General features: G+C 45.8%; 1 protein-coding gene across 3 annotated transcripts in view; it reads right to left on the minus strand.

Moving 5' to 3' along the window:
- Positions 1-4,979: 4,979 nt before the first annotated feature.
- Positions 4,980-21,686, minus strand: part of LOC120058362 (SEC14 domain and spectrin repeat-containing protein 1) — a 32,437-nt gene continuing 15,730 nt past the window's right edge. Inside the window, exons 7-20 of one of the 3 annotated variants that reach the window (XM_039006971.1) lie at positions 20,078-20,191; positions 19,583-19,677; positions 19,427-19,482; positions 17,675-17,778; positions 17,431-17,532; positions 13,159-13,281; positions 11,014-11,208; positions 10,547-10,661; positions 8,565-8,724; positions 8,297-8,378; positions 8,002-8,124; positions 7,709-7,900; positions 6,808-6,938; positions 4,980-6,523 (exon numbers count right to left, since the gene is read on the minus strand). In XM_039006971.1, coding sequence (XP_038862899.1) covers positions 6,247-6,523; positions 6,808-6,938; positions 7,709-7,900; positions 8,002-8,124; positions 8,297-8,378; positions 8,565-8,724; positions 10,547-10,661; positions 11,014-11,208; positions 13,159-13,281; positions 17,431-17,532; positions 17,675-17,778; positions 19,427-19,482; positions 19,583-19,677; positions 20,078-20,191 — 1,869 coding nt within the window. In that variant the 3' untranslated portion in view covers positions 4,980-6,246. Of the gene's footprint in view, positions 6,524-6,807; positions 6,939-7,708; positions 7,901-8,001; positions 8,125-8,296; positions 8,379-8,564; positions 8,725-10,546; positions 10,662-11,013; positions 11,209-11,862; positions 12,506-13,158; positions 13,282-17,421; positions 17,533-17,674; positions 17,779-19,426; positions 19,483-19,582; positions 19,678-20,077; positions 20,192-21,686 lie in introns of those variants that run through there. The other 2 variants (XM_039006970.1, XM_039006972.1) reach the window with 2 other exon arrangements.

Consider the following 21,686-nt stretch of genomic DNA (forward strand, 5'->3'; position numbering starts at 1 on the left):
ACCTGAGCCAACTCCCCGTGCTTACCGTGGCGAGAGAGTGACTGGGCAGACACCGTGTTATGCGGAGAAGCGCAAGGTGTCCCCAGTGCGCACGCATAGCCCGGTGCGTTACATCACAGCTCCTCGAATCGGCCGGGCTAGAGTGTCTCCAGTACGCCAGCATAGCCCAGTGCGGCCTGTTCCAACTCCCCGCACTTGCCGGGCTACAGGGGGGATCCAGCCAGGACAAGTGGTGCTAGCTCTGCGCTCGAGACCGCCAGTGCGCCTCCACGGTCCAGTGCATCCGGTGCCTCGGCCAAGGACAAGGCCTCCTGCATGTCTCCCCAGCCTGGTGAGTTCTGTGTCTGTGCTAAGCACTAACCCTCCTGCATGTCTCCCCAGCCTGGTGAGTCCTGTGCCTTCTCCCAGAGCCAGGCCTCCTGTGTGTCTCTCCACTCCAGTGGTGATCCATGGCACGAAGCCTCCAGTGATAATCCATGGCACGAAGCCTCCAGTGATGATCCATGGCAAGAAGCCTCCAGTGATAACCCATGGCACGAAGCCTCCAGTGATGATCCATGGCACGAGGCCTCCAGTGATGATCCATGGCACGAAGCCTCCAGTGATAATCCATGGCAAGAAGCCTCCAGTGATAATCCAGGGCACGAAGCCTCCAGTGATGATCCATGGCACGAAGCCTCCAGTGATAATCCATGGCAAGAAGCCTCCAGTGATAATCCATGGCACGAAGCCTCCAGTGATGATCCATGGCACGAAGCCTCCAGTGATAATCCATGGCAAGAAGCCTCCAGTGATGATCCATGGCACGAAGCCTCCAGTGATGATCCATGGCACGAAGCCTCCAGTGATGATCCATGGCACGAAGCCTCCAGTGAGGATCCATGGCACGAAGCCTCCAGTGAGGATCCATGGCATGAAGCCTCCGGTGAGGATCCATGGCATGAGGCCTCCAACGAAGGACGCCAGTCCGGAGCCTCCAGCAACGCCTTCTAGTCCGGAGCCTCCAGCGTCGCCCTCTAGTGCGGAGCCTCCAGCGACGCCCTCTAGTGAGGAGCCTCCAGCGACGCCCTCTAGTCCGGAGCCTCCAGAGTCTCCCTCCAGTCCGGAGCCTCCAGAGTCTCCCTCCTGTCCGGAGCCTCCAGAGTCTCCCTCCTGTCCGGAGCAGCCAGAGTCTCCCTCCTGTCCGGAGCAGCCAGAGTCTCCCTCCTGTCCGGAGCAGCCAGAGTCTCCCTCCTGTCCGGAGCAGCCAGAGTCTCCCTCCTGTCCGGAGCAGCCAGAGTCTCCCTCCTGTCCGGAGCAGCCAGAGTCTCCCTCCTGTCCGGAGCAGCCAGAGTCTCCCTCCTGTCCGGAGCTGCCTGAGCAGTCCATCAGTCAGGAGCTGCCTGAGCCGCCCGTCAGTCAGGAGCTGCCCGTCACTCCGGCACTGGCGGAGCCGCCCTTCACTCCGGTGCTGCCGGAGTCTTCCGCCTGTCCGGCACTGCCGGAGTCTCCCGTCTATTCGGGGCCCGCCGAAAGAGTCCCCAGTCCGAGGTCGGCGCCGAGGGTCGACGCTCCAAAGGCGCCACATAAGTGGGCCAAGACTATGGTGGAGTGGGATCCACGTCCCGCACCAGAGCCGCCCCCGCGGTGAAATGCCCACCCAGACCCTCCCCTATAGGTTCAGGTTTTGCGGCCGGAGTCCGCACCTTTGGGGGGGGGGTACTGTCACGTTCTGACCTTAGTTCCTTTTTTATGTCTTTATTTTAGTTGGTCAGGGCGTGAGTTGGGGTGGGCATTCTATGTTATGTTCTGTTGTTATATTTCTATGTGTTTGGCCTAGTATGGTTCTCAATCAGAGGCAGGTGTCAGTCGTTGTCTCTGATTGGGAGCCATATTTAGGTAGCCTGTTTTCTATTGTGTTTTGTGGGTGATTGTTTCCTGTGTTAGTGTTTGCACCATACGGGACTGTTTCGGTTGTTTGTTTGTACTTTTGTTATTTTGTTCAGTGTTCTGTTGATTTATTAAATATCTCATTATGGACACTTACCACGCTGCACATTGGTCCGATCCTTGCTACTCCTCCTCAGACGAAGAGGAAATTCGTTACAAAAATAGAATGTAGGAGATGGAAACTTCAGGATATGGGAGGGGGTGGTGGTTTGTGAATGGTTGTGGTTTATGTTTTTTGTGTTTTCCATCTTTCAACAGGAGTTGCAGAGAAGATTACGCACATGTCTTCTCCAGAGCAGCAACATACCATCTACAGGGCGTTCTGAATTTTAGGTAAGTAATTAGGTAGGTATTCATGATAAAAGGCCACTTTGGGAAAGTATGCATGTTTTAAAACATGTTTTAAAAAGACAATTATGTTAATTGTTTTATGTAAAACATTCTTAAAAGCTGTTCTTAAAAGCTGGCAGCCTCTGTGCTTCTCCATAGGTGGGTTGAAATGAGTTGGATAGCAAACATTTATATAATGTCAGCCTCCAGTGTTGTTAAGAGTTAACTGAAAAAAGAAATCAACTTACAGTGCAGTAAAACTGTGGTTTAGATTGCGAAAATGTCAGCTTCTATTGCAGTGCCCCACCATCCTTGACAGGTGGGTTTAAAAGGGTATAATGGTTTAAAGTAAGTCCAGTGGTTAAAAAACAGGAGTTAAAATGTTAAAATATCAGCAGGAGAAAGAGCGTATATAATCATAATAAAATGTAACAGATATCCACTCTAAAATGGTTTTAAAAGAGGTTTAGAACTGATAACAATGCTCAATATTTAAGAAGCACATAGAGGGGGGTGCTGGATAAAAATCGGTGTGGGTTGGCTTGTTCATCCTCAATCATGGACTTCAGAGATGGGTTGTCCACTGACCTGAGTGTAAACCTGCACCCAAGAACGGCCATCCTCTCCTCAGCTGTTCTCAGTCCTAAAGGTTCATGTAGTGTGTGTTTGTGTACGTGGGGAGTCTGTATGCCATCTTGATGGTAAGGTTTTGAATGGTCTGAAGTTTTCTGACGTGAGACTTCCCCACTTTACACCAGGCTGGTGTAGCATGCTCAAAGAGCGGCCGAATGCACCTCTGGTAGACTCGATGGCGGTTCCTGGGGAGGCTCCTCCTTTTCTTTTACAGAGTACCCTCAGGTGGTTCAGGCACTTCCTTCCCTCCTTCTCCAGGCAGTCTGTGGGCACGCCAGGACATGTTTTCTTGGAATGTGACCCCAAGGAACTTGACCGTTGGGGTCGTCTGGAGTGCCTGTCCATACAGTTTAAGGTCCACTTGCTTAGTTCCTTTGGGGCGCCTGGAGAAGGGGACGCAGTGGGTCTTCAGGGGGTTAAGCTTGCCCCGCCACAGATTTGCCCAGTTCTTGATCTCTGTTATGCACTTCTGTAGCTTTTTTCCTACATGGGCAAAATTCACAGAGGAGGCCCAATAACAGAGATTCTCTGCGAACTGGGCCACATGTCCCTCTCTTGGGTGGGGGTAATAAATATCACAGATGTACATTAAAAACAGTAGAGAGCTGAGGGTGGAGCATTGAGGTACTTCCGCCTCTGGAGAGAACCTGGATGATGTGGCTTCTCCTACTCCCATGCAATCTCCCGCTGATTTAAAAAGCTGTTTAAAAGAGTAACCATCTGAGTGGGGAGTTTCAGGTTTGTATCTGATAGCCTATAGATGAGCCCATTGTGCCACATCTTATCAAACGCCTTTTCACTGTCGAAGAAGACAGCCACCGCCACCTCTTTTTTTGTTGAACCCACTTTGTACAGCTTTGGCCAGGCTCAGGATGTTGATCTCTTCTTCCTGAAGCTGGCCTGATGTACTCTGAGTGCTCCGCTGTTGTTGAAGTGCCTCTGGAGCCGGCTAGCCAGGACCCTCTCCAGCAGCTTCAAGAGGTTGATTGGCCTATAGTTGGCTGGCTGGTGAGGGTCCTTACCTGGCTTGGGGATCATTGTGACAACCGCCGACTTCCAGGGCTTGGGGAAATGTGCGGTGTCGATAGTGTCCTCCCCTGGTGCCTTGATCTTCAGTTTCTTAATGTGCTCTTGCAGCTCTGTGACAGTGACAGGAGTGATGAGGGGGGTGGGGATAAAAACCTGACGGTCAATGATGGTCTTTCACTCGGGGTCAAACAGGGGGCCACCAGGGCAAGAGTGTATGTTTTTCAGATGGTCTTCAAAAACATTGGCCTTCTCCCTGTCCTCCACTATTTTGCCTTGTTATTTTAGTTTTGTGACCTTGCTGTTGCTTTTCTTCCTGTTGAGTTGGTGGATTTTCTGCCAGAATGTTCTGGGCTTGGGATCGTTGTTTAGGTCTGAGTAAAATGTGTCTTGTTTTCTCCATCCCTCTCTTTCTTCATTTATATTCTTATTTGTGCTCGTAGTTGGTTAACTCTGTGTTTTACCTCAGTTGGCCTTGTTATCATGAATTCTCTCCTCAGCTCCCTTTTCTGGTGGATAAGGAGTAATGGAGCACCATGCACAGACTTCATGGAGACCACTGGCTATGACGAGGATTTGGCCCATCAGGACGGCCCTCTGGTCCAGGCATAGGGGTTTGGGTCACAGGGAGGCAGAACAAGAGCTTTGGTAATTGTGGTTTCCCAGTCTGCAGTTTTGTAATCATGTTGGATTCTTCTATGTACAGACTGGGATTGAAGGCAGAGGGAGGTGAGGATAAGAGAGCAGGGGTCTCTTTTGTAGGGCTTGAGGGGGGCGGGAGTGATGTCATCATGGGATAAATTATGCAATAATTATTAATGACAGTTTGAATTTTGCCTATTCTCATACTGCTACTGCACTGACTACACACACCTTGATGATTTTTGAATGCTTGGCAGCTTTTTTGAAAGCCCTCAAATATCCTATTCAATCTGACAACTGGTAAAGTTAAGTTATTCTGTAAAATAAGCCTTTGTGTAGAATATAATGTTAAGCATGATATGTTTTAAGCATAGTCTTACAAGACAATGGTCAAATAATTACATTCTCTCCAAGAAATCTTTCAAATGTTTGCTTGTTTATTTCACAGGACCCCAATTTTCAAGAAATATATGATAAGCCTCGCAAACCTAAAAACAACAAGCATTATGACTTTCACTGATATGTAAAATACCAATATACAAAACAAAATAAATATAGAATTAATATTTCAATAGCATGCCTCACAATGCAAAAGGCATATGTACTTTATGTATACATTAGAATGACAACTATGAAGAGATGAAGCATAATTTTCCAAATCACATTTTATTAATAAAAACAAAGCCCTGGATCTACCACTCTAATCTAGGTTTATAACAAAGCTCTGATCTTACATTGTACCTTGATGCATACAAGTAACACAGCCTAAATGTCTTAAAATCTGGTTGACGGCACCCATCCATCTGCGCAATATACAACAGTCTGTCTACACCGGAAACAGTCGGCTGGGCAGTTAGTGCCTTATTCAAACGCCTTCAGAATGAATTTACATTACTGACATCTTTTTACACGTGAAGGTATTGCGGGGGAAGAAAAACAACAGTGGGAAAATATAAAATACATTGCTTATAGTCAAACAAGGCAGTCTGACAAAGAGACCGGCCTAGAAACTCTACAGCACCTGTAAGGTAAAAGGAGAGATAGATGATGCTTTGCTTTCTGTACATTCTAGAAGGTTTAGTAGCACCATGTAAAAGCTCGAGTCAACTGTCTTAAGGGCTTTTCCCACTACATGTTCTTAGCCCAGGGCAAACCTTAACCCTGGTTGAAAACTAGCCCTGGGCTACGTGCAGTGTGAACGCGACTTAAGAGGGACAAGCGACAGGCAAGGTAAAGCTTTAAGGGAAATAGTCCATTTCACTACAGTCAGTGCTTTCAGCCTCTTCATTTTTGTTTCCTCCCCTCATCTCCATGTCATGTGCGGTAAGCAATGTAAGTTGATCTCAGAACCATATTCTATCTTTAACTGCTCTTAGTAAGTTAATATGGCTTGGCGAGGCAGAGTACAACAGATGGAAGGAATGCAGTCACACCGGGTGATTGACAGGATTTTAGTTCTGGAGCACGTTATGGTCAGGCGCTGTGTTGACATGATGACAAATGTCAGAGGTGTTCTTTCCTGTCCTGAATCTCTGGTGGACTGCTGGCTGCTGCTGCTCTGTAGCCTGGTCCCAGATCTGTATATGCGGTCTTGTAAACTCCTATGATTGTCACGCCAATGGCCATAGGATTTGTCGAGACAGCACAAACTGATCTGGGACTAGGTTAGCTGTTCAAGGTGCTCCATTAGCTTTTCTGAGTGTTCGTCTCCAGTTCCAGTTCCTCTCCATCTTGTAGTTCTTTGTCCACTTCTTGTAGTTCCTGGTCATCTTGTAGTTCCTCATCTTCTTGTAGTTCTTTGTTCTGGTCATGTATCTGATCATACTGTAGCTGCTCAACGTCTTCTTCATCTTCATCTTCCTCGTGCAGAGTCAGTTTCCTGTCCTCCACCAGCTTCATCTTGTCCCGGATGTGTACAGCAGAGGACGCCATGTCTCCTGGGCTGCCGAAGTACTGCTCACTCCTAAAGGGGGACATAGCGGAGGGAAGGAATCAACAACAAGGCATCAGCTCTCCTCTTAAAGTGGCATGCATCATTAGATCTTCAAACATCTTCATGTACACTCTACATTGATAAATGGTTATAGTGGATGGATAACATCAGTTGCCAGTGTAAATTAAGTTTGGTACTTGAGGAGTAAATTGGAAATAACTTTACCAGCATTGACGTTAATCCGCACCATGACAAGTTTCAGGGAGTCACTAAAGTCATGCAGGTTTTAGTGTGACCTGTCCTCTGTTTCTTACCCATCTGGGAATATAACAGGGACAGTGAGTCTGTCCAATAGAGCCTTCCCCACTGTCTCCACCTCCTCATAGGTCTCCTGCTCCACCTCCACTGGGAGATCACCCTGCTCTGGGCTGGCTTGGACCAGCACCTGGGATGGAGAAGACAGTGTTGTGTTCATATTTCAGAACAACATATGGATTCTTTAGACATTCAGAATGGTGAAAACAGAGAGCCACAAACAGAGAGCCACAAACATCACTAACCCAAACAGGTCTATAATAGATAAAAATACAAAATATGTTACAACTTCCCCGGTCTCCCCTTAATAATAGCCTAGTGAGCGCAACTTTCAAACAATTTCCCCCACTCTTCCCTACCAGCGAATCAAAGGAAATTTCGATGAGCGCAACAAAGTTTTGGATATTTTTCAATGAAAGTAAAGGACAGTAATGTTACCAGTAAAGTAGGACGCCCAGGTTTTAATAGTTGATAATAAGACAGTGTCATGAAAGGAGTGTGGTTGTTTGGCCTGGCAAAGTGGTTTTATGGCTGACTGAATGGGAGCTGATAATTATGAGTCTTTTACTCCGCTGGTCTTGGCTGCTCTCGGGAAGACATGACGAGTCCTCATTGTCCGAGACGAGTCAAGACTAAGTAAAAATGTGTCCAACACAGAGACAAGACCGAGACACTCAATATATGGTCTCGAGACTGGACTCACTACAACACTGATCATTAAAGAGGCTGCTCTGGAGTTCAGTTGCTAATTGTTTACCTAAAATGTTGGATTGGGTGTTGCCTGTCATCACTACCTTCTGTCATGAAACCCCACAACCCATAGGTTTTCCATAGACTCGAAAAAGCCTTTTCTTGGTGTCTCATTCTTTACACAGTAACTATTGTCCATTCTCCACCCACCTTCTCAGCTGCGGTGTGGAAAGAGCATGCCATTTCCAGCCGATGAACCCTCTCCTCAGAGGTGACAGTGAACTGTTTCCAGACCCGGTTGAGGCGTGGCAGGGTGTCACCAGAGGAGCGCGTGGTGCAGCGTAGAGACTGACACAACACCACCGTGGCCTGAAGCAGCTGACGGCCGTAGTCATAGGTGCTCTGAAACACAGAGAGAGAGGGAGATGATCAGGGTTGTGTTAATGTGTTCAGGGTTGTGTTCTGTACATGTATGTCAACAGCTTGCCACGAGAGATCAGTACCTGTGCAACATCCACAAATTTCTTGTGTTTCTCCAGCAGTGCTTTGGTTTCCTGTGCATCGTCCCCGAGCCTGATGTGGGTCTTCAGGAGAGCATCCAGCAGCTCACCAAGCCACTCCACCGCCTGGGAATCAACACAGGTATGAGGTTTACAAGGTCTTCTTAACAACAAAAACAATATGTCAATAATAACAATACAACACATCAGTGACATGTTGAAATATGCAACCCAGAACCAAAGATTAAACTAACAAACAGACTGACAGAGATGAAGAAGGGAAGGTCCATAGACTGACCTGTGATGCATCTTCCTCACACTTGAAAAGCTGGACCATCTGAAGCATCTTCAGTCTCCTCACATCCACCATGTCTTCACATCTAGACAGAACCAAAACACTCTTAAAACATGACAATGGTCATTTCCATGTCAATATCCATGGCAACAGCCAAAATTCTATGATATTCCAGAAATTGTCTGACTCGTGGAAGCTTTGTAAACAACTTCAGCATTATCTGGAGCAGCTGCAGCCCTGCCCGCTCAGGAAAAAAGACAGCTGGGCAAACCTTTGTTTCCGGAGTTGCATGTCCTCCATAACTCCTTGGATATGATCAATGTTTTCTTTGTTCTCAATGGGCACGTCCTTCCCATAGGACCAGGTTGTCTGGTTGGACATCTGATCCATCACGACCTGACCTTTCTCCCTCAGGCCTGCCAGGGATCCCTCTGGACAGAGCATCACAGCAGAGAATATTCCTCAATAACCAAACTAACACTACTGATAGTTATAAAATATTCTAACCAAATCTTATTCTTGCAGTTATCCATCTACAGTTGAAGTTGGAAGTTTACATACACTTAGGTTGGAGTCATTAAAACTCGTTTTTCAACCACTCCACAAATTTCTTGTTAACAAACGATAGTTTGTCGGTTAGGACATCTACTTTGTGCATGACACAGGTCACGTTTCCAACAATTGTTTACAGACAGATTATTTCACTTATAACTCACATTCTCACAATTCCAGTGGGTCAGAAGTTTACATACACTAAGTTGACTGTGCCTTTAAACAGCTTGGAAAATTCCAGAAAATTATGTCATGGCTTTAGAAGCTTCTGATAGGCTAATTGACATAATTTGAGTCAATTGGAAGTGTACCTGTGGATGTATTTCAAGGCCTACCTTCAAACTCAGTGCCTCTTTGCTTGACATCAAGGGAAAATCAAAAGAAAACAGCCAAGACCTCAGAAAAAAAACTGGTAGACCTCCACAAGTCTGGTTCATCCTTGGGAGCAATTTCCAAATGCCTGAAGGTACCACGTTCATCTGTACAAACAATAGTACGCAAGTATAAACACCATGGGACCACGCAGCCATCATACCGCTCAGGAAGGAGACTCGTTCTGTCTCCTAGAGATGAACGTACTTTGGTGCGAAAAGTGCAAATCAATCCCAGAACAACAGCAAAGGACCTTGTGAAGATGCTGGAGGAAACAGGTACAAAAGTATCTATATCCACAGTAAAACGAGTCCAATATCGGCATAACCCGAAAGGCCGCTCAGCAAGGAAGAAGCCACTGCTCCAAAACCGTCATAAAAAAAAGACAGACTATGGTTTGCAACTGCACATGGGGACAAAGATCGTACTTTTTGGAGAAATGTCCTCTGGTCTGATGAAACAAAAATAGAACTGTTTGGCCATAACGACCATCGTTTTGTTTGGAGGAAAAAGGGGGATGCTTGCAAGCCAAAGAACACCATCCCAACCGTGAAGCACGAGGGTGGCAGCATCATGTTGTGGGGGTGCTTTGCTGCAGGAGGGACTGGTGCACTTCACAAAATAGATGGCATCATGAGGGAGGAAAATGATATGGATATATTAAAGCAACATCTCAAGACATCAGTCAGGAAGTTAAATCTTGGTCGCAAATGGGTCTTCCAAAGGGACAATGACCCCAAGCATACTTCCAAAGTTGTGGCAAAATGGCTTAAGGACAACAAAGTCAAGGTATTGGAGTGGCCATCACAAAGCCCTGACCTCAATCCTATAGAAAATTTGTGGGCAGAACTGAAAAAGCGTGTGCGAGCAAGGAGGCCTACAAACCTGACTCAGTTACACCAACTCTGTCAGGAGGAATGGGCCAAAATTCACCCAACTTATTGTGGGAAGCTTGTAGAAGGCTACCCGAAACATTTGACCCAAGTTAAACAATTTAAAGGCAATGCTACCAAATACTAATTGAGTGTATGTAAACTTCTGACCCACTGGGAATGTGATGAAATAAATAAAAGCTGAAATAAATCATTCTCTCTACTATTATTCTGACATATCACATTCTTAAAATAAAGTGGTGATCCTAACTGACCTAAGACAGGGAATTTTTACTAGGATTAAATGTCAGGAATTGTGAAAAACTGAGTTTAAATGTATTTGGCTAAGGTGTATGTAAACTTCCGACTTCAACTGTAAATAAGACAGAGTTTGTTTCTTTTAAAAATAATGATAAATTAATAATAACATTACAAAAATGAATAGTATAGTACTTACCAACACTCTTGAGTTTCTCCTCGAGGTGTTTGAGTGTTTGTTGGATGGCAGCCCCGTCAGTGGGGGCCACGTCTGCACAGAGCATGCCCAGTAGACCATCCAGTTGCTGGGACAGCTGGGAGGGTAAACTGGGGCGTTAGTACAAAGGCAACACAAAGCTGTAGTCCATACAGTTAGTCTATATTGTTATGATTGAATCCCAAATCAACCCCCACTCCTTCACCCCTAGGCCCTTATGTAGATTGGAGGACTTGATAAGTGTAAGCAATATGGGTGGTGGTAGCTCCATCTTGCCATCTGATTGTTGCCATATTGCTTTCACATATCGATCTACAGTACACAAATGTCAAGGGACTGGCCCTAGGTACTGACTTGGTGATTTAGAGTAAGAATCACTGTCGCTCTTGAGGTATTTTGCTATTATCAAATAAATTCAATCAATCAATGAATTCATCCATGAAACATACATCCTGCGCGGTGCCGTGGAACTCGTGTGCTGACTGCAGTACGTTCTGCCTGGACTCCAGTTGGCTGGCCTGTCTGTAACAGACATCACTGAGCTGCTGCTGTAGACCCTTCAGCTCCACTAGGTCCTCCTCGTCTCCAGCACTCAGCAACGCTGCTATCTGCTGGTTCAGCTCCACGTACACAGCAAACCACTCCTGTGGATACACAACCAATAACACACACATTATTACACTGCAAACCATTCCAGGAAATAAACAACCAATAAGACATTATCATACACAGCAAGCAATCTTGTATATACACAACCAATAAGACATTATCATACACAGCAAGCAATCATGTATATATACACAACCAATAACACATTATCATACACAGCAAGCAATCATGTATATATACACAACCAATAACACATTATCATACACAGCAAGCAATCATGTATATATATACACAACCAATAACACATTATCATACACAGCAAGCAATCCTGTATATACACAACCAATAACACATTATCATACACAGCAAGCAATCCTGTATATACACAACCAATAACACATTATCATACACAGCAAGCAATCATGTATATACACAACCAATAACACATGCGTTATTACAGAGCAGAAGAGTCAGACACTACAAAACAAATAACTTATTTTCCTGTGAGGGAACTTATTTTGTGGAGTCACAATTCATACCAGCAAACACAGAAGGTTGTGCTAATACTGTATACTAACCATACAAATTGGTTCTGTATGACAGCTGTTAATGTTCAGTTCAGACCTACTGTGTACAGTAATTGAGTTGAATGCTTTTGTACTGTCATTATTACTTAGAGAACACTTAACATTTCTGATCAATAGCTCCACCTGCTGAAGGCTGTGGGATATAACACCACAACAAGGCTCTCTCTTTCTGCCGGTGTGGGTGTCGCTCTCTGCCGGTGTGGGTGTCGCTCTCTGCCAGTGTGGGTGTCGCTCTCTGCCGGTGTGGGTGTCGCTCTCTGCCGGTGTGGGTGTCGCTCTCTGCCGGTGTGGGTGTCGCTCTCTGCCGGTGTGGGTGTCGCTCTCTGCCGGTGTGGGTGTCGCTCTCTGCCGGTGTGGGTGTCGCTCTCTGCCGGTGTGGGTGTCGCTCTCTGCCGGTGTGGGTGTCGCTCTCTGCCGGTGTTGGTGTCGCTCTCTGCCGGTGTTGGTGTCGCTCTCTGCCGGTGTTGGTGTCGCTCTCTGCCGGTGTGGGTGTCGCTCTCTGCCGGTGTGGGTGTCGCTCTCTGCCGGTGTTGGTGTCGCTCTCTGCCGGTGTGTCTCTGTCTCTAGCCTAATCGTCAATCTTAGCTTTGACCTCGCTCTGGCTTTAGCCTTCCATTCACCCTGGCTAGCTTTCTCTGTTCCGGTCAACAGGGCACGCTCCAGCCCAGAGCAATGATTCATCAGGGTCTTTGATATAAACCCAGCCAGGAGAGACATTAGTTACACCCCACAGCTGTTGCTGCTGCAGTCACTTCCTGGCCTGGACTGCCTCTGGTGATTGAGCAGGAAAATACTAATGCCAGCTGTTATTTTGTTAGTGAAATCACACAAACCTTTTCCAGATGTAAACATTGTACCTTATTTACGTCAATGGTTTACCTACATCAGTTTTATTCCATAGTTTTAGTCTAGTACCGCTTTGTCCCCGCTTCTCAGCCCAGAGAGTACTGATCTATGAAAAGCAGTTACAGAACACTATGTCTTCTGCCAAGTGCCTTCACTACAGTCTCCTGGCAGCTAACACATTCGTCCTAACAATCTAAATCCATAATTATATTCAGTGACCTAATTATTGGGATCTTCAAGACACTCCAGACATGTACTTCTACTGCAGAGAGCACGAGAGAGAACTAGCAGCTATCTATCTCCACAACTCTTCTCTGTGAGCATGAACACTGAACAATGAGTGGTGTAACAGAGCTGTGTCTGTGGTGTTATCGTGTCTGTGGTGTCCTTACGCTGTGTTTGCTCTCTATCTCCTTGTGTTTCTGCTGTTTGGATGGGTTGTGTCTTCTGGCCAACTATGTGTCTTGAGTTGTGTGGTTTCGTATTATGTTGTGTTGTGTCTGTTTTGTGTCTATTGTGTCTGTAGTGTGTGTTGTTTTATTCTGTCCTTACGCTGTGTTGGCTTTCCATCTCCTCGTGTTTCTGCTGTAGGGCCTGGGAGGCCCTGATAGAATCTCCGATCCCCCACTGTGTTCGGAGCTGCTCTGTGCCAGGCCCCTCCAGCCAATTCACAACCTGCATAGCAACAAGAGAGACCCCATTAACACATGATTGGACACAATCATTGATAAACGCTTCATCACTTCCCCCAGGCCGACCAATGAAATACCTTCCAGGTATCAGAGGTCCCTAATTGGTTTAATTTTTTTTAAATCAGTGTGGGTTTCAATCGGGTAACACTACTTAAAAGCTAGCAGGTGACAACACATATAAAGCATGTATTGGCATTTAAAATGTTGTATAATGAGGCTCATTGTTAAAACAGTGTACCATGTGTTAGCACAGCAATATATTATGCCAAGTTACCTATAAAGTAAATATTGTTCACGATATATTGTACTAATGTTTTCTGTGTGTGTCTACTTGAAACTGACATCCCAGGACAAGATAAGGATAACATGATAAACCTAATTCAACATCTGGTTCAAATACAGCATTATTTAAGGAGGATCAAGAAGAGGTGTTAGAATCCACTGAACATTGAAAGAGGGATGATAAAATGGTTGTGTGTTGAGTTTGACAGAGAGGTTTTCGGCATCATCCTTTAGCCTTGCTAAGCAATTCTCCCGCCGGTCTCCTATATAGCTCGGAGAAATACAGCTTACAAACTACTCCCCCTCGCTACACAGCACTACATCTCTACTCCCAGCAGATAAGAACTAGGCCAAACCCCCCTAGTCAAACTAATCCATCATCCTACTGAACAACATCTTCATCCCCATAGCAACAGACTGCTCATTCCGTTAGGATCTAGAATCTAAAATAGAATCCATCCATTCCATGGAACACATCACATCACATCTAAGGATCTGTTCACTTCCTTATAACTTCCTTTTGCACTGGAAAACATTCAAAATGCGGACATCTTTAGATCAGCGGTTCTCAGCCTGGGGCACTAGTACCCCTAAGGGTTTCAGGCAAATCGACAGGTGGTAGCCTATATGGGAAGAATAGTAAGAACATAGGTTAAATGATCAGTTGCACATGACGGAGTACGGAGAACGACTGTTTTAGATGCTAAAGTAGAGTTAAATCTATCGGCCAATGGGAGAAAAGGCATTTTCCCTTCATGGTTACAGACAGGAAATGAGGTAGTGCCAGCTGCCAAGGAGGAAGTGTGCTGAGATGTAGCCATGTGTGCTGACTGCTCATCCTGGCTTTGTCTCAAATCACTATCTTTTCCCTGGTCAAAAGTGCACTACTTTTGACCAGGGCCCACTAGATATGGGACAATTATTAGACTGAAGGTGAGGACACAACAGTTCACCTGACAAGACTGAATCCAAACATTACAATGTTGATTTTATGTGCATTTTACATGAATGTATCCAGGTGCATCGGCTAGGTGCAATAAAATGACAAGCGTTTGAGTGAGAGGTCTAACTGGTGTTTTAAAGTGGCCATACACCTCTCCAAAGTGTGCACAGTTCCTAAGTAATTTCAATGCACTTTTCTAACTCAATTATGAGGTGCTTTTTTGAGCTCTCGTGCCATTGAGGAACACACAGCCCTGCATCCCCGCCTTTACACAATTACTGTTGATGTTTATGCAATATCCAAGAACGGTCCATCATAAATTGCAATCGGGTCAGGTGGGCATAATTGGAAAGCTTATTCTATTGCCAACATGACTAGCTAAATTATAAAATACGATCTTACAGTGTTAGGCTTTCACAAGGCAATTCAGAGAAGCAGATGGTCATTTTGGTGTACATAGAACGGAGTCATGAGTGCATTCTGATGCGTGGTTTTCTTCCCAAAACAACAAACAGGCTCCTTGTGTTCAGGACAACCCTGGGTATAACACCATGTCATCTTGTAACTGAACATCAAACATAGTGATTTTGTATAACCGAGTAAACAAAACATTAAGAACACATGCTCTTTCTATGACATAGACTGACCAGGTGAATCCATGTGAAAGCTGATTCCTTATTGATGTCACTTGTTAAATCCACTTCAAAATCAGTGTAGATGAAGGGGAGGAGATGGGATGAAGGATTTTTAAGCCTTGATACAAGGGTGAATTGGCAAGACAAAATATTTAAGTGCCTTTGAACAGGGTATGGTAGTAGGTGCCAGGTGCACCAGTTTGTGTCAAGAACTGTAACGCTGCTGGGTTTTTTATGCTCAACAGTTTCCTGCGTGTATCAAGAGCAGTCCACCACCCAAAGGGCATCTAGCTAACTTGACACAACTGTGGGAAGCATTGGAGTCAACATGGACCAGCATCTCTGTGGAACGCTCTTGACACCTTGTAGAGTCCATGCCCCGATGTATTGAGTCTGTTCTGAGGGCAAAAGGTGGAGGGGGTTTTGCAACTCAATATTAGGAAGGTGTTCCTAATGTTTGGTATATTCAGTGTATACACAAGTTTTATGATATGGAAATATGAGGTGCACTTTTGGCTTGCTTGTATGACATCAAAGTGGTATTTATTATAATCCTCAACGTATCATCTTTCAAAATACATAGAGTACTCGTAATTTACAGCATTTCCCTCACAAAAATGTGAAAAAAGTTGCCCAATTAGCGGGAGGGATGAGGGCAGCTTTTTGTCACGCGTTGTGTTCAAGTTCAGAATGTCTGTCGTCAAAACCCATACAGAGCTGTGAAACAGAGACCCTGACCTCTGATGTCATGTATAGCATGTCACTGTACAGTCACTGCGTTCCAATTTAGACGCTTATCAGTGTCCAAATGTTCAAACCCTATATGGTGACGAGTGTAAAGGGCTACGACAATTTATCACCGGGGACTGGCTTGAAATACTCCACCGAAGAAGAAAATCAAGTTATGTTGAATCAGGCGCTCCTACACTAGCCTCTGAGTCTAACAACCACTGGGTCCTCCTGGTGAAATGGTCCTCATGTAATCCTGTGGGTGTGTAGCTTGTAAACCTCTCTGAGACAAAGTGCAGAACACAATGGGCAAAAGAGAAGCTTTATTCTTCACGTGTCTCTCAGTCTGGTCACTAGGCTGCTGTTGTTGAAGGTATTGGGCTAAAGTCAAGGCAGTGCGATGTCTGTAATCTGCATTGGTTTGAATCCTGGCATCAGTATTTCACCATGCTGGTGTTTTGGTGCTGTTAGGGCAGTGTGTGTAGGGCACTAGGCAGGTGTTGATGATGTTGGCATTGTGCAGTGTGTTTGGGTGTGTGTAGTATGTTGGTGTGTGTGTAGTGTGTGTTCAGTGTGTATCCAGACTGTGATATCATAGGGCAGTGTGTGTGCAGTGACCAGCTCGTGTGCAGAGTGTGATATCAGGGCAGTGTGTGTGCAGTGACCAGCTCGTGTGCAGACTGTGATATCATAGGGCAGTGTGTGTGCAGTGACCAGCTCGTGTGCAGACTGTGATATCATAGGGCAGTGTGTGTGCAGTGACCAGCTCGTGTGCAGAGTGTGATATCATAGGGCAGTGTGTGTGCAGTGACCAGCTCGTGTGCAGACTGTGATATCAGGGCAGTGTGTGTGCAGTGACCAGCTCGTGTGCAGACTGTGATATCAGGGCAGTGTGTGTGCAGTGACCAGCTCGTGTGCAGACTGTGATATCATAGGGCAGTGTGTGTGCAGTGACCAGCTCGTGTGCAGACTGTGATATCAGGGCAGTGTGTGTGCAGTGACCAGCTCGTGTGCAGACTGTGATATCATAGGGCAGTGTGTGTGCAGTGACCAGCTCGTGTGCAGACTGTGATATCAGGGCAGTGTGTGTGCAGTGACCAGCTCGTGTGCAGACTGTGATATCATAGGGCAGTGTGTGTGCAGTGACCAGCTCGTGTGCAGACTGTGATATCAGGGCAGTGTGTGTGCAGTGACCAGCTCGTGTGCAGAGTGTGATATCATAGGGCAGTGTGTGTGCAGTGACCAGCTCGTGTGCAGACTGTGATATCATAGGGCAGTGTGTGTGCAGTGACCAACTCGTGTGCAGACTGTGATATCAGGGCAGTGTGTGTGCAGTGACCAGCTCGTGTGCAGACTGTGATATCATAGGGCAGTGTGTGTGCAGTGACCAGCTCGTGTGCAGAGTGTGATATCATAGGGCAGTGTGCGTGCAGTGACCAGCTCGTGTGCAGACTGTGATATCATAGGGCAGTGTGTGTGCAGTGACCAGCTCGTGTGCAGACTGTGATATCATAGGGCAGTGTGTGTGCAGTACCTGCATGACCTTGGTCTGTATCTCCTCCAGCTGGGATCGTTTGCTGCGTTGGCGACACACCTCCTGGTACTTAGTGTACTGTTCCCTGAGGGAGTCCAGCAGCTTCATGACCTGAAATAATAGTTTATCTTGTATAGTATTTGTATGTTATGTGTGAATTTTGATGTTATATGTTTACTATACATCTTTACATCTTATCCGACTTGCCATAACTGAAGTTCCCTCTGGGAAAAATGCAGTTATTCTATTGTACCTGTGGCTGGGCCAGTAGCTCGTCATCCATGGGGGACCAGGCCACACCACCTCCCTCTGACCCATTAAACCTCCGCTGCTGCAGCTCTGACAGCAACTCATGACCTGAAGGGGAGAGAGGAGATGGGGATGGTCATAGGGGGAATGGTAGTGAGAGAAATATATATATATGTATATATGTGTGAGAGCGAGACAGCCAGAGAGAGAGAGAGCCAGAGAGAGAGAGAGCCAGAGAGAGAGAGAGCCAGAGAGAGAGAGAGCCAGAGAGAGAGAGAGCCAGAGAGAGAGAGAGCCAGAGAGAGAGAGAGCCAGAGAGAGAGACAGAGACAGCCAGAGAGAGAGAGAGCCAGAGAGAGAGAGAGCCAGAGAGAGAGAGAGCCAGAGAGAGAGAGAGCCAGAGAGAGAGAGAGCCAGAGAGAGAGAGAGCCAGAGAGAGAGAGAGCCAGAGAGAGAGAGAGCCAGAGAGAGACAGCCAGAGAGAGAGAGCCAGCCAGAGAGAGAGACAGAGACAGCCAGAGAGAGAGAGAGAGAGACAGCCAGAGAGAGAGAGAGACAGACAGCCAGAGAGAGAGAGAGACAGACAGCCAGACAGACGAGAGAGAGAGACAGACAGACAGACAGACGAGAGAGAGAGACAGACAGCCAGAGAGAGAAAGAAATGTGTACTACAGTACAGAATGTAGACGACAGCAAGTTCCTCCTTGTCAGCCATTAAGTTGCAATATACATTTCAGAGGTGCATTATTGTGGAGTAGTACTTCGGGGGAAAGATTGGTATTCATTTATTCATAATACCAACATCAACAGCACCCCAACCTCTTTAAACAGAGATTAATTACACTGGAAAGCCTTCCAAGTACGTTCTTCGATAATAGCACATAACAAATAGGACAGAGTATTGTTCTTATATCATGCTCTTATTCTATCTCACGCTGTATCTCCTAGCCTGTCTGTTGTGCCTGTAACAACACAAACAAGAGTGACAGGGCAGCCCAAGCCCTCTTCTTCATTACGCAAGACATTCGCTCAGAGAGCGAGTGAGAAAGAGAGAGAGTATCAGGCGTTGTGTAGGAAGTATCCCAAATTGCACCCTATTCTCAATATGATGCACTACTTTTAGCAAAGGCCCATGGGTTTCTGGTCAAAAGTAGTGCACTATGTAGGGAATAGGATGCAATTTGGGACACATACAGAGTGAGTTCTTCTGTGGGAAGCACAGTACCAGAGACGCGTTGGGCTGACCGTCCATTCCCCAACCACCAGACAAAGCTCCTTTTATTGGGACAGCTCTGCATGTGCTGGCCTTCCAGGGTTATGTCCCATAGAACACCCTATTCTCTTTATAGTGCAGTACTTGGCCCTGGTCAGACATAGTGCACTATGAAGGGAACAGGGTGCCATTTGGGCTCACGACAGCTCTGCTCTGGCCTTCCTCTGAATGGGTAAATATTTTCACTGTAGTAAAACCGTTCAAGTGACACACTACTCGCCACTAGGCCTGCAAATAAAATTACTGGGTCTACGTCCCAAAAGGGTGCCTTTTGGGACGCACACTAGGAGTCTGTTTAATGAATGGTTATGCAGAGTGGAAAATGTCTTCTCTGCTGGTGGCGTGCACCATCTCTGCATCCTGTACCATTCAACTGAAATGGAGTTCAGACTGGTTTAGAAACACACAGCTCTACCAGCTAGGCTACCTGGATTCAGCTATTTGTATTAACAATGACTTGTGCACAAAGATTGGTATAATTACCGGTTTGTAGAACTGTTTCAGGATCAAGCGATGGTAGGAAGTTACTATCTGGTGGCCTGGGAGAAAGATAAGTAAGCAATGTGTTTACTGGCCTGTGTGTTCAATTCCCTTTCCTCAATCATGGATACTTAGAGCAAAAATAGATATAGTCAATACCTTTCTTTGTCTAATTGGTTGCTTTTCTCACTCTCGTTGATGACCACCAGTTCATCTAGAAGGGATGTGGACTCTTTGGTAAACTTCTCAAAGACCTGAGGAAAAACAAATGAGTAACAATGTACATGCATGTTTGTCACATAACAACAGGATTGGGGTGAATTCCATTTAAACTCAGGAAGTAAACCATATTCAAATTCCACATTTTCCTCATTGAAAAGCATGGAAGAGAATTTCAGTGTACTTCCTGAATTGACTGGAATTGACCCCAACCCTGCATAATGTCATTGTTATATACATTTTCATCTGTAGGATTCAAATGTGATGTCCAAATGTGTGCTATTGTACACAGTCACAGTGCATTTGCTCACAAAACTACCTCCAACTTCCTTCATACTGGACATAGAGACATACAAATGGACTCTGGGGAACTAGATAAAAGGGCCTCATTGCCAAAATCCTGAAGTATCCCTTTAAAATGGTGGCTAGGCTTACCAGTCTTTTGTTCAGCCAGTCCATGTGATCATACACCAAACTTCCTCCGAACTCATCAGTCAGCTGACAGGGCTCGATGTAGCGTGTGAGCTTATTGGCAGATACCAGAATAACCTGGAACAAGAGAACAGACAGGGTCAGAGCCAGTTATTAAATCCCCACTGTGGATTAAGGAATTGTATTATTTCATCATCACGCTAATCTCATCCAAGTTTGGACAGTATAAAAGCATGATTCAAGTTCGTAAAATGTAGAAACAATTGATCAAGTGGAGCAAGGCCTAAACACAGCTGGTGGCATGGTGTGACGGCCTTGCATACTGGTTAAGTTAACAACTTTTCAATGTTAACAACTCACACTGACTAGATAGCGGTAAAGTTTTCAGTTCGACACATCAACCTTGACGTCCCAGACAAACTAGATAGGGATTGGAATAGGATTCTGGGAGAGGCCTATACAGACACATCTCTCTGTAAGCCCTGCGCCTGTTAGCTTCTACGGCTGTTCCTCCTGTCAAATACAGGCTTAATACACGCCTGTTTAGATGTAGCAAGGGGATGGGAGGCAACCGCTGACCATACAGATGAGATGAACACAGCAGAACGTTTTCCACCAGGGACAGACTGGACAGGGAGACCACGGCCCATACAGATGAGATGAACACAGCAGAACGTTTTCCACCAGGGACAGACTGGACAGGGAGACCACGGCCATACAGATGAGATGAACACAGCAGAACGTTTTCCACCAGGGACAGACTGGACAGGGAGACCACGGCCCATACAGATGAGATGAACACAGCAGAGGGCCCATATTCAGAAAGATACGTTTTGTCTTTCAGATCATAATGAATAAGACAGCGATGGCCTAATCCTAGATCAGCATTCATACTTTGAGATGATTTATGAATATGGGCCCTGAACTCCAGTCCTCAACACAAACATCCTGGATATGTCCTGTCAGAGTGAAGGAAAATACTTACATCACAATCTCCCAATAACGTCAATTCTCGTCAAGATACCTGCCTGTCTGATGTCATGTGTGGGTGTGTTGAGACGTATCAGATCTATCTGTTTTCAGACACTAATGGAGTGTAAAGTCAGAAATAGATGTCTTGTATTATCACCATGTTGTGATTCATCACCAGCCTATGCTGTGAATATTACTCAGTGAAGATCAGATACTACTTATCCTAACCTGTACACACAGAGACGTAACTCATACTCCCCTCACCCAGAAGATTAAAGTGAGAGCGTGTGCAGCATGAATAAAGAGATGAGAGAGCTTAAAGGTCAAATACAAGTGAACCCTCTGTATCTCAGCAGTCTACCATAATCTGGATGGTTTGTTTTTAATCAAGATTTGCATAATGACATACTCTCCTTTTAAATCCCCCCGGTATGGTGACCCTAAACAAAACATCCTAGCTCCGACCAACCGCATCACACGCTGAAAGCAGAGAACTGACTGGTGTGTGTATCACAATCTGAGAGCAGAAACCTGAGTGGCAGGCTGCCAGCCCCTTGCACACATCCTCAATGTTGGCCATAAGATGCTAAACACACACTCCATCTACAATGTCATCAACCCTGGAGAACTGTGTAGTTAG

Source organism: Salvelinus namaycush, chromosome 13 (genome assembly GCF_016432855.1).
Source record: "Salvelinus namaycush isolate Seneca chromosome 13, SaNama_1.0, whole genome shotgun sequence".
NCBI lineage: Eukaryota > Metazoa > Chordata > Actinopteri > Salmoniformes > Salmonidae > Salvelinus > Salvelinus namaycush.